The 12,939-nt window shown below is 46.0% G+C and overlaps 1 protein-coding gene across 4 annotated transcripts in view; it reads left to right on the plus strand.

Annotated features, from left to right (window-relative positions):
- Nucleotides 1-12,939, plus strand: part of dennd5b (DENN/MADD domain containing 5B) — a 57,034-nt gene that overhangs the window by 15,971 nt on the left and 28,124 nt on the right. For 2 of the 4 annotated variants that reach the window (XM_023812763.2, XM_023812764.2), the window contains exons 2-3: nt 7,816-7,875; nt 11,699-11,808. In XM_023812763.2, the coding sequence (XP_023668531.2) occupies nt 7,816-7,875; nt 11,699-11,808 (170 nt within the window). The remainder of the gene's footprint in view (nt 1-7,815; nt 7,876-11,698; nt 11,809-12,939) is intronic. The other 2 variants (XM_023812765.2, XM_023812766.2) reach the window with 1 other exon arrangement.

The raw sequence follows: 12,939 nt of genomic DNA on the forward strand, positions 1-12,939 counted from the left end.
ACCGAGATTTTACAACAAACAACACGTCTAGTGTTAAATGCTCACTGATTTGTACTTGGGCCATATTTGACAAGAGATTCAGTGTCTCTTTAATGTTAAAGGTGTTGTTTTTTTGTTTTTTTTTGTCCAGATGTATTTTATTTACCCAGCTAGCGGTAAATATTCACACCCATGTTAAATATGGAAGGGGGAGGGGTTTGTTTCAGTGCAGTGATGCGTGATGCCTGTTATGTACGGGAAAGCATGCAAGAGAACCTTAAAAGGTTTGTGGTGTTTTATTGCATGAAGCGTGTCGTGAGTGTACTGTGCACATAGGAGTCACCTGGCTGCGTTTTCTGAGGCCTGGCCGACATTAAATTGCTTCAGGTGCCCGTTTTTTGACCCCTAACAACCAGATGTTTGCTTCCTGGGGTTGAAAATTAAATTGCGCTCTGGTTACGTTCATTGTGGTGCTGTTATGCTAGATGCCAGGATCATATCTCTTGAATGGTCTGGAGGCTTCTCGTCATACTCTTGCTGGTCATGAGCGTGGTCATAGCTACCTGGCTAAGGCTTGGTCCTGTCCACTGCTAGCTTTAACCTTCAGGTTACTGTAGTCAGAATTTGCACTCCTAGATGTTATGCTAACTCAGGCAACATGTGGCATCTTCAGGTGCGATCCTGTAACAGCTGCAGGTCTCAGGAGGAACCTTGAGGTTCTACCCTTGAACAAGGCAGATGGTCTGATTTGGAAGTTGATCAAAAATCTCTAGAAGAAATCATGAGTTTAGGGAAGTGGGTAGGCTTGGGCAGTGTCAAATTTTTCATACCGTCCAGACATCACACCTCAGTATACAGTATTTTGATGTTACTTGCAAAAGGAAAGCTTACTCCCCTATTCCTCCAAATGTCACATTTTATTGTGGGGAAATCCCTCCCTCAATTTTTGTCTCTGACATTTCGAAATACTACGGTATTCCCAAAAGAGCCTATCAGAGGGCATTTGGGATGAGTGGACTGGAAAGTTACTGGATAGCTCACCTAAACTGTATCATGCAGAATCCTGCTGTATAAGAGATTCCGAGCGGATATGAGACTATTAGACACAATCTGATCATTTATCTCCCACGTTTGCGTGTTTGCGGCCCTGGTGCCTGGACTCCTGCCCAGCGATCTGACCCAGTTGCCGTTTGGCGCTCGTGCAGAAGCTCGAGGCGGCGCTCCAGGAGAAGTGAGGTGCCTGAACGGCACGAGGGCCGGCGTCTGAGGGACGTCCTGCCTGCTCTCGGTCGCACATCTGCCGTCTGATTTCCCTCCCCCGTGCTTCCTGTTGCTCTTGTCGAGGTCGCCAAAGCTGTCGGCAGTTAACGGTCCTCGGATCTTAATGACACCCGAGCTGTGCCACGCGAGAGAGGCGGTGACGTCCCCCCTCCCTGAGCCTGTCCCCTGTGGTGGTGGTTCCTACCAGTAACATATATGTTTTGGAGTTTCCTGTCCTTCAAGGACACTGCGGTAGTTCTGCAGTCCATTTACTCTCTAGCCATGATCCAGGACTTCGGCCTGTATTTATTTCACATACCATCCTCATTTAAAACCCAGGCTTTGAGAAGTCCCCTTAGATCTATCCCACTTGTCTGTATGAAGCTTTTTCCCAGAATGCTAAAACAGTAGAGAATTATCAATATTCCCTTAGATACAGTACAAACCAACTGTCATTCTAGAATTTTCTCCATTTACTGTGCTGAAGGTGTAAATGGACAGTCTTTTCCTATTGTTTGGGTCAATCTCATGACTCTTTAAAAATAAATAAATAAATAACTCCAGTGAGTTTCCCCATGTCCTCATTCCCTTGGTACTGATGGCCCAAGGGTTATTTGGTGGGGGTCAGTTTATGGTGCAGTAAATTAACCACCTGTGCTTGTGACCAGCAGGTCGTTGGTTCAAATCCCAATAATCACATGTCCGCTGTGCCCTTAGGCAAGGCCCAGATATTTTATGTAATGTGTGTGCATATGTGGCCAAAGGAGAACATGATGGTGTATGTGGAAAGAATCCCAGTACACCTGTACCCATTGCGAATATCAAGATCATTTCATTCAGATGAAAAATGGAAGTTCAGTCCTTGTCTTGCGCTTAATCTGCGGTTCTGAATATTCAAACCGGTGCTGTGAAGCCATGAGACAGCTCATCCATTCCGATTAAATATGAGTTATATTGGCTTATGATTTATGAAAACCACTGATCATTTTAGAGATTTCTGCATATTGATTCTCAGTGTGGTGCACTGGGCTTCAGTATATAATTTTGTGAGGGTGATTGATTATTTTTTTTTCTTTAAAATGTTCTTTCCTCTTCTTTAACTGGTATTGAAAGAACAGGCGAAGACCATTTGTCTAATGCTGTGCCGTGCCCTTTACGTGGGAAGGTCAAAGCAACAACATGTCTGGATTGATCACGGCAAGCACTTACTCATGAGTCCAGCTTCGGCCTCTTTTGATATAGCCTACTAAGGGAAAAATCGATGATGGCCTTTGGCTGTGCGCCTCGCGGTCTTAGCAGGTCGCTAGGCTAACTGGCAACTCGGCAGCACTTCTCCTGTTTGTGCCCTTAGCATCTAAACAGAAAGCGCCTGTGTGCAGTGTGAGAGTGCAGTGCAGCTTAAAACCACAGTTCGTGGTACATTTCATTCCCACCCACATACAGCTGCCCATAGCAGAGTGAAGTCGCACGTAGGGTTGTTTTCGCGCGTGTCAGCAGGACTCCGTAAGCATAACTTTCCCAGGTCAAACGGTTTTGTACAGATAGCAAGTGTGGAGGGAGCATTTTGTTAGCAGACTCTGATCTCTGTGTGACTGCGGGAGAGCAAGAGAGAGAGAGAGAGAGAGGGGGGGGGGGATGACTTGCCTGTTGGGTACAATCCGTGGTTGAGTTTCTTGTACTCATTTGCATCACAGAGCTTGTCGCTGCTCACAGATCAGATTCCACATGTGACACAATTAATGTATTGCCCTCCGCTTTCCCTGCCCTCACATATTCCTGTTGGAATATCCCTGGGTAAATTTGGCAAGAGAAATGGCGTAGTTTCTGCCGTATCGGAGTAGACCCTTGCTGAGGCTTGGATGCTCTTGCTCAAGGTCAGCGTTGTTGGCATGTGAAATTTTAAAGTCAAAATTCATGCTAATGGCTTCTCCTCTAGAAGTACCACCTGATAGATTTTTTTCCAGACGCTAGGCGCTGTGATGGACGCTGATGAAACTGACTGAAAGGGGGGCCCTCCCTTTAGAGTGCAGCGGTGTCTGATCTTGGTGTTTGACATCAAAAAGGCCCTGCTGTCACGGGCAGCCCAGCGTCGCCTTCCCATGTCGGTTAATGCTGCCTGGCTACTGGCCACTCCCACAAAACCAATCCTAGAATTGCAGTCATAATGAGTAGGAGAAACGACACTGATTTTATGGCAAGGATGACCCACTTTTTTGGTACCTCACTCTGATCCAATTGAAATTTACATCTGCCGATTCAGAGTCCCCATCGCAACATTTAAATGTACATGTATATACAGTAGGCATCAGTACATTGTTTGTCTGAGTAAGCTTTACGATTTAGCAGTATTATTCCTAGTGATGTTTTTGCAAGGGCCTAATTGGATTAAACAACACTCCGTCGCTAACTCCTATTGGAAGGACGACATTTCGATCATTGCAGGTCGCTAACTCCTATTGGAAGGACGACATTGCAGGTAGCTGTTGGTGCTACTTAGAGGTTCCAATTTAAAGAATTTCCAGACTTGCAGTTTGTCATTTTGGAGCCCATGTGCCTCAAGCTTTACTGCAGCGCGTGACGGAACCTTACAATCTGTTTGACTGACATAAATTAGCCGGACGTGAAAAATTAAATCGGTCTTTGAATCGGGCTGAGGTAGTCATGGCAGTTAATAAAAAATAAAATAAATGCCTGAATCAGCCCCCCATTCCAATCTTTGATATTGGAACAAAAAAATTGAATTTAGAGATCTGTGCTCATTGTTAACACACCACAGCGGAATGTGTCCTCTGCATTTAATCCATATGTGACATCATCACATAGCAGGGGGCAGCTAATTCCGTGCCCGGGGAGCAGTGCTTGGGGGCGGTACCTTGCTCGTCGGGGATTCAAACCAGCAGTTTTTCAATTACAAGTGCACTTCCCTAACCATTAAACCACCACTGTATAGTGTATAGTTGTATATGTGGACTTATTTTTTTCATGGCCAGTGGTTCCTGGTGCATCATATTCACCACTATGCTAAACGGAGCCACATCCTCGTCTAACTCGGTGTTCCCTCACACTCATATGCTGAGTGTTAAAGTGCCTTTGATAGAAGCGATAAGTGGCTGTGTCGCTACTACAGCCGTCTCTCAGTGCAAGCCGGGGGAGATGTGAGGAGATAAAGTCTGTACTTGCCGGTCCTCTTGCTTTCAAACACTCATTTCAGCAGCCACATGTTCATTGTTTTCGTCGTGTGTGTTTGACACCCCCTGAGATGTCCGTGATGATAGGTTTGCTGGTGTTGAGTTTAGCTTTTCAGTGCAAGTTTTTTTGAAAAAAATATGGTCGGTGTGTGTTTGACTGCAGGCTGTCTGTCTGTGTTTTCTGCAGAGACTGTGGGAAGGACGTAGGTCTTCAAATGAGAGGGTCTCGTTCACTGCACTGTCCGTCAGTCTGACTCTTGCAACCTAAATGTTTTCTGTTTTATACATTTTAAGAGTAATTCTCCCTCTTAAACTTGCACACAGTGGCTAGCCTGCGAAATCCCGTTCCTTAACTAACCACTTAAACCATGAGTGACAAAACCACATTTACCCGTTTATAGAACTTGCATGTGTGTGATTTTTTTTTGTCATGAGCAGTCTGGATCTACGGTGTCCTTGAGCAGTTCGTTCTGACTCTGTTGCCATAGTAGCTGTCAGGACGGCTGTGTGTAGGGAGGTCCGTGGCAGTGGGCACTGGGCGCCGATTAGGAAGTGGGAAGGGTATGTGTGATTTGTCTGAGAGCAGGATCCTGCCTGGGTGTTTGTGCTGTGGATGTCAGTCTGCAGCTGTACCACCTGCAGTTCAGGCTGGGTTATCACACCTGTAGCTAAGCGGGTTTGGACCTGGCCAATCCCTGGGTGGGAGACCAACTTAGAAAGCTGGGTTGCTGCTGGGAGAGGTATTGGTGTGGCCAGGAAGTTAAGCTATCCTGTGGCCTGTGTGGGTCCCAGTGCCCTGGTGAGGAGAACACTGCACTGTAGACAGTGCCCTGGTGAGGAGAACACTGCACTGTAGACAGTGCCCTGGTGAGGAGAACACTGCACTGTAGACAGTGCCCTGGTGAGGAGAACACTGCACTGTAGACAGTGCCCTGGTGAGGAGAACACTGCACTGCACTGTAGAAATGGTACCGTCCTTCGGAGCAGAAGTAAAACTCAGGTCCTCATCAAGAAATGTTCCTTACCAGATGACTTACTGCAGATAACATAACCAGCTTTGCAGTAACTGCATGCTGTTTTAGAATCTTGTGCCAATTATATATGTGAACTTTTTGTTCAGTAGAGGAAGTGTGAGTGTTTATCGTCCAATCTTGCAAATTAGGAAGAGAAGTCCATATCCAAAAATGTGTCTCTTAGTAATTCTTTGGCTGCACCATATTGATCCTGAAATGTTCCCTCTCTGTACACCCTGTTAAAGCACGTGGTTCCTCCCCAGATGAGATTTAAGTGGCAGTCAGGGGAAATAATCTTATCTTCTCTGCCTGTGATGTGGAAACGACCAAATCCCAGATCTGGCCAGCAATGACCAGCATTTAAATTCTAAATTAGAGTAGAGGCGGGCTTGGTTATCTGACAGTCTATTAACATTGTGGTTTGTAGCGGAACGGCATTGTCATTGTGAACTCGTCGCTGTAGACTTAATCTTTTAGGCTAATTGCAGTAACTTCATTGCTTTTTCTCACCTGTCTGAAAGTTAGAAAGGTTCCCACCCTGGGTAGGTCTCTCCCTGGCTGTCAGACCAGTTAACTCACCTTGATTAGCCCGTTGTTCCCGTGTCCGTGAGATACACTCTTTCTCTATCATTACTCAGCATCCTGTGGGTAAAGTGTTCAGTGGTATCAGGGTTGTGGTCCAATTCTGTGGTCTTTGTGTTCAGTTACTCTCTTTTTTTTCCCCCCTCTGATTTACATACATGGTGAGTTTGAGAGCAGCATGGCTCTGACTCTGTGCCATTTTAAACATGCGGGAGCTCTGAATGGACTGAGGATGATTTTTAAATATTTCATGCTGTTTTTGCTCTGATCCGTTCAGTGAGTCAATGAACAGGTGATATTTAATTCATCGCCAGCTCTGGCTGACAGCCGCCACTGCAGCCCAGACTGCATTTAATTTTAATGTTTTGACTCTGATGGCGTGACACTCCTGCAGTGCCCCCGTTAAAAATGCTTATATTCTAACGTCGCCTTGTCTTTGAAGATTCTGGAGAGTCTGAGTTGAGCTTCATGTCAGCAGTGAATCTTCCAGAACCTTTTCAGACTCAATGGAAACTGACCATTGTGGATTCCAGGGTGCAGTTGATTTTTAATTTTGGTTGGGGGAGTGTGTCCCTTGGCAGCTGACTATTGCACATCACAGCTACCCAAGAGCTCACTCTCTGTCAAGGTTTTGTTTTGTTTTGTTTTGTTTTTATTGCTGTATCAAGGTACATAATATTATGCAATATACTGTATGAATCAATTAACCAGCAGAGGATCCACGCACACAAAGATGGATGTATAGAACAAGTATTATCACCGGGAGTGTATATGCATGAATCTCTAAATAAGAGACCTGTTGGAATATCACCCACTGGCTGGGAGGGGAGGGGCGTGTGAGTCTGAATTGAAAATAGAGGAGAACAACATGTGGAAAATTCTGGAATTCATGCAAGGCCGCTACTCTAGTTAGTGTTATCTATATAAATACCAGAAGGACACCTTTGCTGTACGAAGCTGCGATTTGTGAGGGTGCCTAACGAGAGGCAGGTGCAGAGGTTCTTGTGCTGTGCTTTAGAGAATCATATAGCACAGTGTATACAGCAGTATGGAAAGATTTAAAAACTTTAAAACTCACATTTCAGTCCAGGTAATTTCATAAATGTGGGAGGCTGATGCCTGTGAATCCTCGTAAGACATACTCAGTAACGCAGTAAGCACAAGAGCTGAACTGCACCCAGTGAATGTATTACAGTAGCGCAGTAAGCACAAGAGCTGAACTGCACCCAGTGAATGTATTACAGTAGCGCAGTAATCCCAAGAGCTGAACTGCACCCAGTGAATGTATTACAGTAACGCAGTAACCCCAAGAGCTGTAAAAACTGTACCCAGTGAATGTACTACTGTAACGCAGTAACCCCAAGAGCTGTAAAAACTGTACCCAGTGAATGTACTACTGTATGAGAATGACAAAAAATTATCATAATTTTTTCATAACCACATATTATTGCAAAAAATACATGGAAAGTAAGACTATTGATACTACAGTACGACTCACTGATACCATAAAGGTGTGTATGTACTGTATATATGTTTGTTATGTATATGTGCTTATGTAGCTGTCATAACCTGATTCATGCTTCATAACCAATTGTTTTATTTGTGCCTGCAGCTGTTTTCCACCAAACACAGTTTTCCATTGCTTGTTGGCCCAGTTCTGAAATGTTAACCATTCTTTGTTTGTGCTTCTTTATTTTGCATCATGCTTGTTAATGTTTGCTTGTGTCTGGCCTGCCCTGTTGGTTTTCACATGCACCATCTTTGTGTTTTATGTCCTGCTTGTGTGACCGTAGCCTTGTACCAATGGCTAGAGGCAGATCGGCAAGGCAGGAGCCCAGACTCTGCAGACGCAGGTAACCAGACCTACGGCTGCCCAGCTGCCAAGCTTTTGCCCCCCCCCCCCCTTCTCAGATCCATCCTTCCTAATCATCTTCTTTCTCCATTTTTGCTTCCCCCGGATTCTATCCAGTTCTGTAGTAAATTGTGGGTTGAGTTCCTTTGACTCTGATTCACCTGCTGCTTACAGCCCCCCTTCACTGCAGGCTTTTAAATTTTTTTTAACCCCCCTAGTTTGCCTATGCCAGTGTCGCCCCCCAGCTCGCCTCGCACGCACATCCTCTGGAAAGCGCAGGGGGTACAAAGGGGCAGGGCCACCAGGGCAGATTGATCCTTGGAGTGGCCACTCCTCTGTCAGTCACTGAGTCGAAGCATATCATTGGCTATTGATAATATTGGTACACCCTGTGATTTGATTGAGAGGAGCCTTGCAAATGAGCCCCTCCCCCCCCCCCAGCACTGTAGATGTGTTTTACCTCGAGACTGGTTCTGAATAATAAGACCACTTACCCCCTGGGAGCTCAGTGTCAGGATCACGCTCACATATTCATGTAGGCCTGGAGGGGGGGTCTGCTTGCCTGCCTTTGTCTACCAGCAGAGAATGCTATACTTTACCTGCAAATGAGCTCCTGCAGGCTACCCAGGCCCAGCCTAACCGCCAGTTTGCTGCAAATCCTTACCTTGCTGAGTTTTACTTTGTGAAGGAAATTATATCCTGAGGAGCCGTCATCTCCTTACTCCTGCTGGTTTGGAAATTCCAGTTTTCACACCTCGTCAGGTCTTCTGTCCCTCCTTTAGTCAGTGTAGATTAGCGTCCTTCCGATCTTTACTGGGTTTCAAACATTTTCTCTCACCCGTTCCCCCCCCGCCGTCCCCCCCCCGTCCCCCATGAATCGATGTTCCTGCCGACATTGTTTTTGTAATCTTGCTGCTGTCCTGTCGTTGAATTTATTTTTAATGTCTCGACCCATGGCCTGTGTGTGTGTGTGTGTGTGTGTGCGTGCACGTGCATGTGTGTGTGTGCCCCAGTAGGTGACAGCTGACCTCTTCAGCTTTCACACACCCTGCATTCTCAGAGGAAGTGAGAGAACAGCCCGGGTTGGGTGTCACCCTCCAGTTTCTCACTCCTCATCACGTCAGCGTGCACCTTTCTCGAGTCCGGGAATGCCATCTGAGCGCTAATTAACCCCCCAGGGACGTGGCTTTGACCACAGAGCCCAAACGTCACTCAGCAGCATAATGCTATAACTCGATAGAAGGCAAATCCCATATTCATGTTTAACCGAAAGTGAATTAAATTGAATTAAGTTCGAAAGTATTTAACCAGCTACACTGTAGTGACTTGAGGTCAGAAGGCTTAATAAGTTATTTTTTTAAGTAAGAAAAGGACATTTCTAAGGAAAGAGAAAACAAGCAAGGTCTCCACAGATTGGTTCCAGAAGTGGATTTTGGGGGGGGGGGGGGGGGGGGCTGACCGATCGCTGTAATGCAGCAGCCCCCACGTCCCTCAGCCTGGGGGGCTGGTCCTAAGACGGCCGTCCCTGGGACCTCCCTGAAGGTAACGAGAGAGGAACCTTAATCCCATCCCCATAACTACCATCTCTGCGGTGAGACCTGGAACACGGTAGCTTCAGTCGTGTTAATTCCCTGCCTTCCTCCATATTTGTCCTCCGTGTCAGTGCATTTTATCACTCCCCTCACTGACACGTAATTTTAGCAGACTGTTGCCAAAAGGTACAAACAGGGTTTTGGGGGCCAGATGATAAGATTGAGGTGTGAACAGAACCTAAGGTGTAATGGGAAATGTCAGTGTGTCACTAGCAGGTTGGCATGTCTGCTGGGATGAGACCTTCTGAAGCTCTTTACATCTGGAGCTCGGTCCCTGCGCATTTCAGTTAATATGCGTGTTTCGGGTCTGGTTCTGATCCAGAGACACCCAGAAGAGTCTCCCAGTTCTCCCAGTCAGCCCCAGCCTTTCGAGATCCAGTTGTTACTTTCTATGTCACTAAATATATTAGAAGTTTTAGCAAAAATAAGAAAGTTTCGTACATGGAAGCTGAATCATGCTGTAGTCTTAGCAGCGATGTGGGGATTTATAAATTGAATTAAGTTTCTGTCTGCTGTGAAAAGACGCAAAATGCAGATTTAATCCACGACGGGCTGCAAACGCTTTGCCTCCTCGTCTGATGGGTCACACCTGATCGGAGCACATTTGCACATTTTCACACGCTGCCTGCACTTGCCGTTCTTGCACTTTAGCCTGTGCGGGTTTATGCATTTTAAATCGCCACATCAGTTTTGGTAAAATAAATCTCCAACATTTAGGTTCAATAATTTATCGGGGCTTTTAAATTGCAATAATACAACTTTGATTATGGATGACTTTTCATATTTAATGCATAATATCGTCCATGCTTAAATTAATCTCTTTATATGTATCATAAATCCAATACTTCCATACATAGATCCTCTTCCTCGCATTAATAGGACATGCTTGTATGGATTCTCGTATGGCTGGCGTGTCCGTTTATCACTTATTGTCACTGTGAATTCTAGAAGCCGTACTTTCACATTGACTTTCGAGTCTTTACTGATCTGTTGAGGTGGATGCTGCCAACATCCACGCCAAACCAGATAAATTGGTTGAGCAGGAGCTGAAACCGGCTGCATTTTGCGCACTGGATCCGCAGCACAGTTAGTGAACGTCCACGGAGAGGCTCACCACACCTGGGTAGATTGTACTGACTGTCAGGACTCAGTTTTATGAATTTTGGCTCCATAGGCGGCCTAACTGTCATTATTTATCCTGCTAGTATACTGACATTCATTCAGAAATGTTGCTATAGCATGGGAATGGCTTGTTAAATGAACCTCGTGTACATTGAGCTGACGTAGATTCCCTCACCTGCTTTGTTTCTCTGGTTTTCATTCTCCACGTAACCTGAGATCTGCCTGTGAGCTTCGATGGTCCAGTTCCTCACTGTCAATGATGCTTGCTTGCCTCAGAGGGGTGGGACTTGTCGGGAGCAATGGGTGATCTAGCCTTTCTTTGCTCCCTCCCTCCCCAGTGTAAACACCATCTAGTTGTGAATGGGAGGCTCACTGGTGGCAGTGGTGACGCTGAGGAATTCTTCTGGCATGTGCAAAGCTGTGGAATTGAAAAGCGGATCTTGAGGGGCATCATGTCATATGACCCATGTACCCACAATGCACTGTGCTGGTCAGCCTCAGTCCGCCAGCTCTGTCTGCTGGCCTCTCCCTTCCTTCCTGTGTGGGCCGTCCATTCTGAGAGCCTAGTGTCCCAGTGACCTACACAATGCTTCCCACAGCCGGATACTGGAGAGTTTCAGGCCATTCGGTCTGCAGTGTACTGGGGCATGCTGTTTTTTGTTGTTTCTACATCCTTTGTTTTCCATGTGCGTGTATGCACACACGCACGCACGTACACACACACACGCACACCCACACACACACACTCACTCATTCTCCTTCTAAAATACTCTTCCATCTTGCCTGTGATCTTCAAACAATGACTTGAAATCTAGAGTAATTGTACCCTGGGTTTAACATGGGCATGAGGTACTCTGAGTAACTGAGGAACTGGCCAGCTGGAAAAGGGCTTCAGGGTTAATGCAGTGGTCTGCAGTGCTGGGTGCTTCTGTAATCATTGCAGCTGCTCTGCTGTGATTAACTCTTCACCATGCACAATGAATGCCCTCTCTTCTCATCCTGCGTCTCTCCCTCTCTCTCTCCTCTGCTCTCATGTACGTCACAGCCCCCTAGACTGGACTCTCACCTCTCCTTCTCATTCCTTCTGCCTCTTTGTTCTGCTGTTTCCAGGGGAACACTTTGAGCAGATCCCGCTCAAGAGGACCTTCAAGTCCAAAGTGCTCGCTCACTACCCGGAGAACGTTGAGTGGAACCCCTTTGACCAGGATGCCGTCAACATGGTGGGTGAATCGAGAGCTGATGTTGGGGGGGGCGGGTTCTTTCAGATGAGAACTCCATTTGATTGATTATATATGCTTTAGTAATACTATTGCTTTAGTATTAAATGTTGGGTCTTTGCTCACTATATAGAAGTTCCTGCTGAAAATCGTGTGTCTCCTTTGAGGGTAAAAGGGCATTGTACCTCCCCCCCCCCACACACACACACACACACACACACACACACACACACACACTCACTCTAAATCACAGCACCTTCCTTTCTATACAGACTCAGATTTTCCGAAACAAGCTAAAGGGCTCCAGTATCATCTATGCTGAATAATTCAGTGCAGCTTCTCTGCTTACGTGGGAACGGAAACTGTCGCCATGCCGACTCCCAGCCAGCGACGGACACCTTCGTAGGTCCATGACGGAACATAGATTGACCTTTTTATTATAAATTATTCTGAAATGCTCAATCGGGGGATTGTGGGTAATTTAAAGAATACCACTTTATGAAATGCATTTGCTTGTTGTAGGGTGTGTTTGAGCGTGATGTCTGTGCTGGTGACTGAGCAGACCAGCCAACTTAGACTGCAAATGGGAGTGAGGAATGGTCATAGTGTGTTCTAGTAGATTACTGCCCTTCTGTGGCCACTGCAGAATTATTTATGCCAGTTACAGATGTCCTGAACAGTTTTCCATGTCGCAAAATAGAACACAAAAGCACATTGTTGGGGTTGTTTCATCACAACATCAGCATAAAAACTAGCGTGTCCTTCTAAGGAAACTTCACATTCTGTCCAGAGTAGGCCTCTGCTTTGTGAATAGTCGCTGCTTTGTGAACAGTCTTCCGTGGCCATGAATTGCATTATGGTATGGACTGAACCTTTAGTGTGTCTCCCGTATTTTTAAAACCCATTGTAGAGGTAAAAAACCCATTGTAGAGGTAATCACAGTCCTAACTGGGCAATATAACACGTGAGCAGAAACAGAGTGGAACTGATCTTTAACAGATCCTAAGTAGGGTCTTGTGACCTCGTACCCTTCTAGAATCTCCTGAAGATATTTGACACGGGGGTGAATTTGTCTCCTGCTTAATTATCCTGGTATCTCCTCTGCTTTGACTGGCCTGTCCACCATGTCTGATC

The sequence above is a fragment of the Paramormyrops kingsleyae genome, chromosome 3 (assembly GCF_048594095.1).
Source record: "Paramormyrops kingsleyae isolate MSU_618 chromosome 3, PKINGS_0.4, whole genome shotgun sequence".
In the NCBI taxonomy this organism is placed as follows: Eukaryota; Metazoa; Chordata; class Actinopteri; order Osteoglossiformes; family Mormyridae; genus Paramormyrops; species Paramormyrops kingsleyae.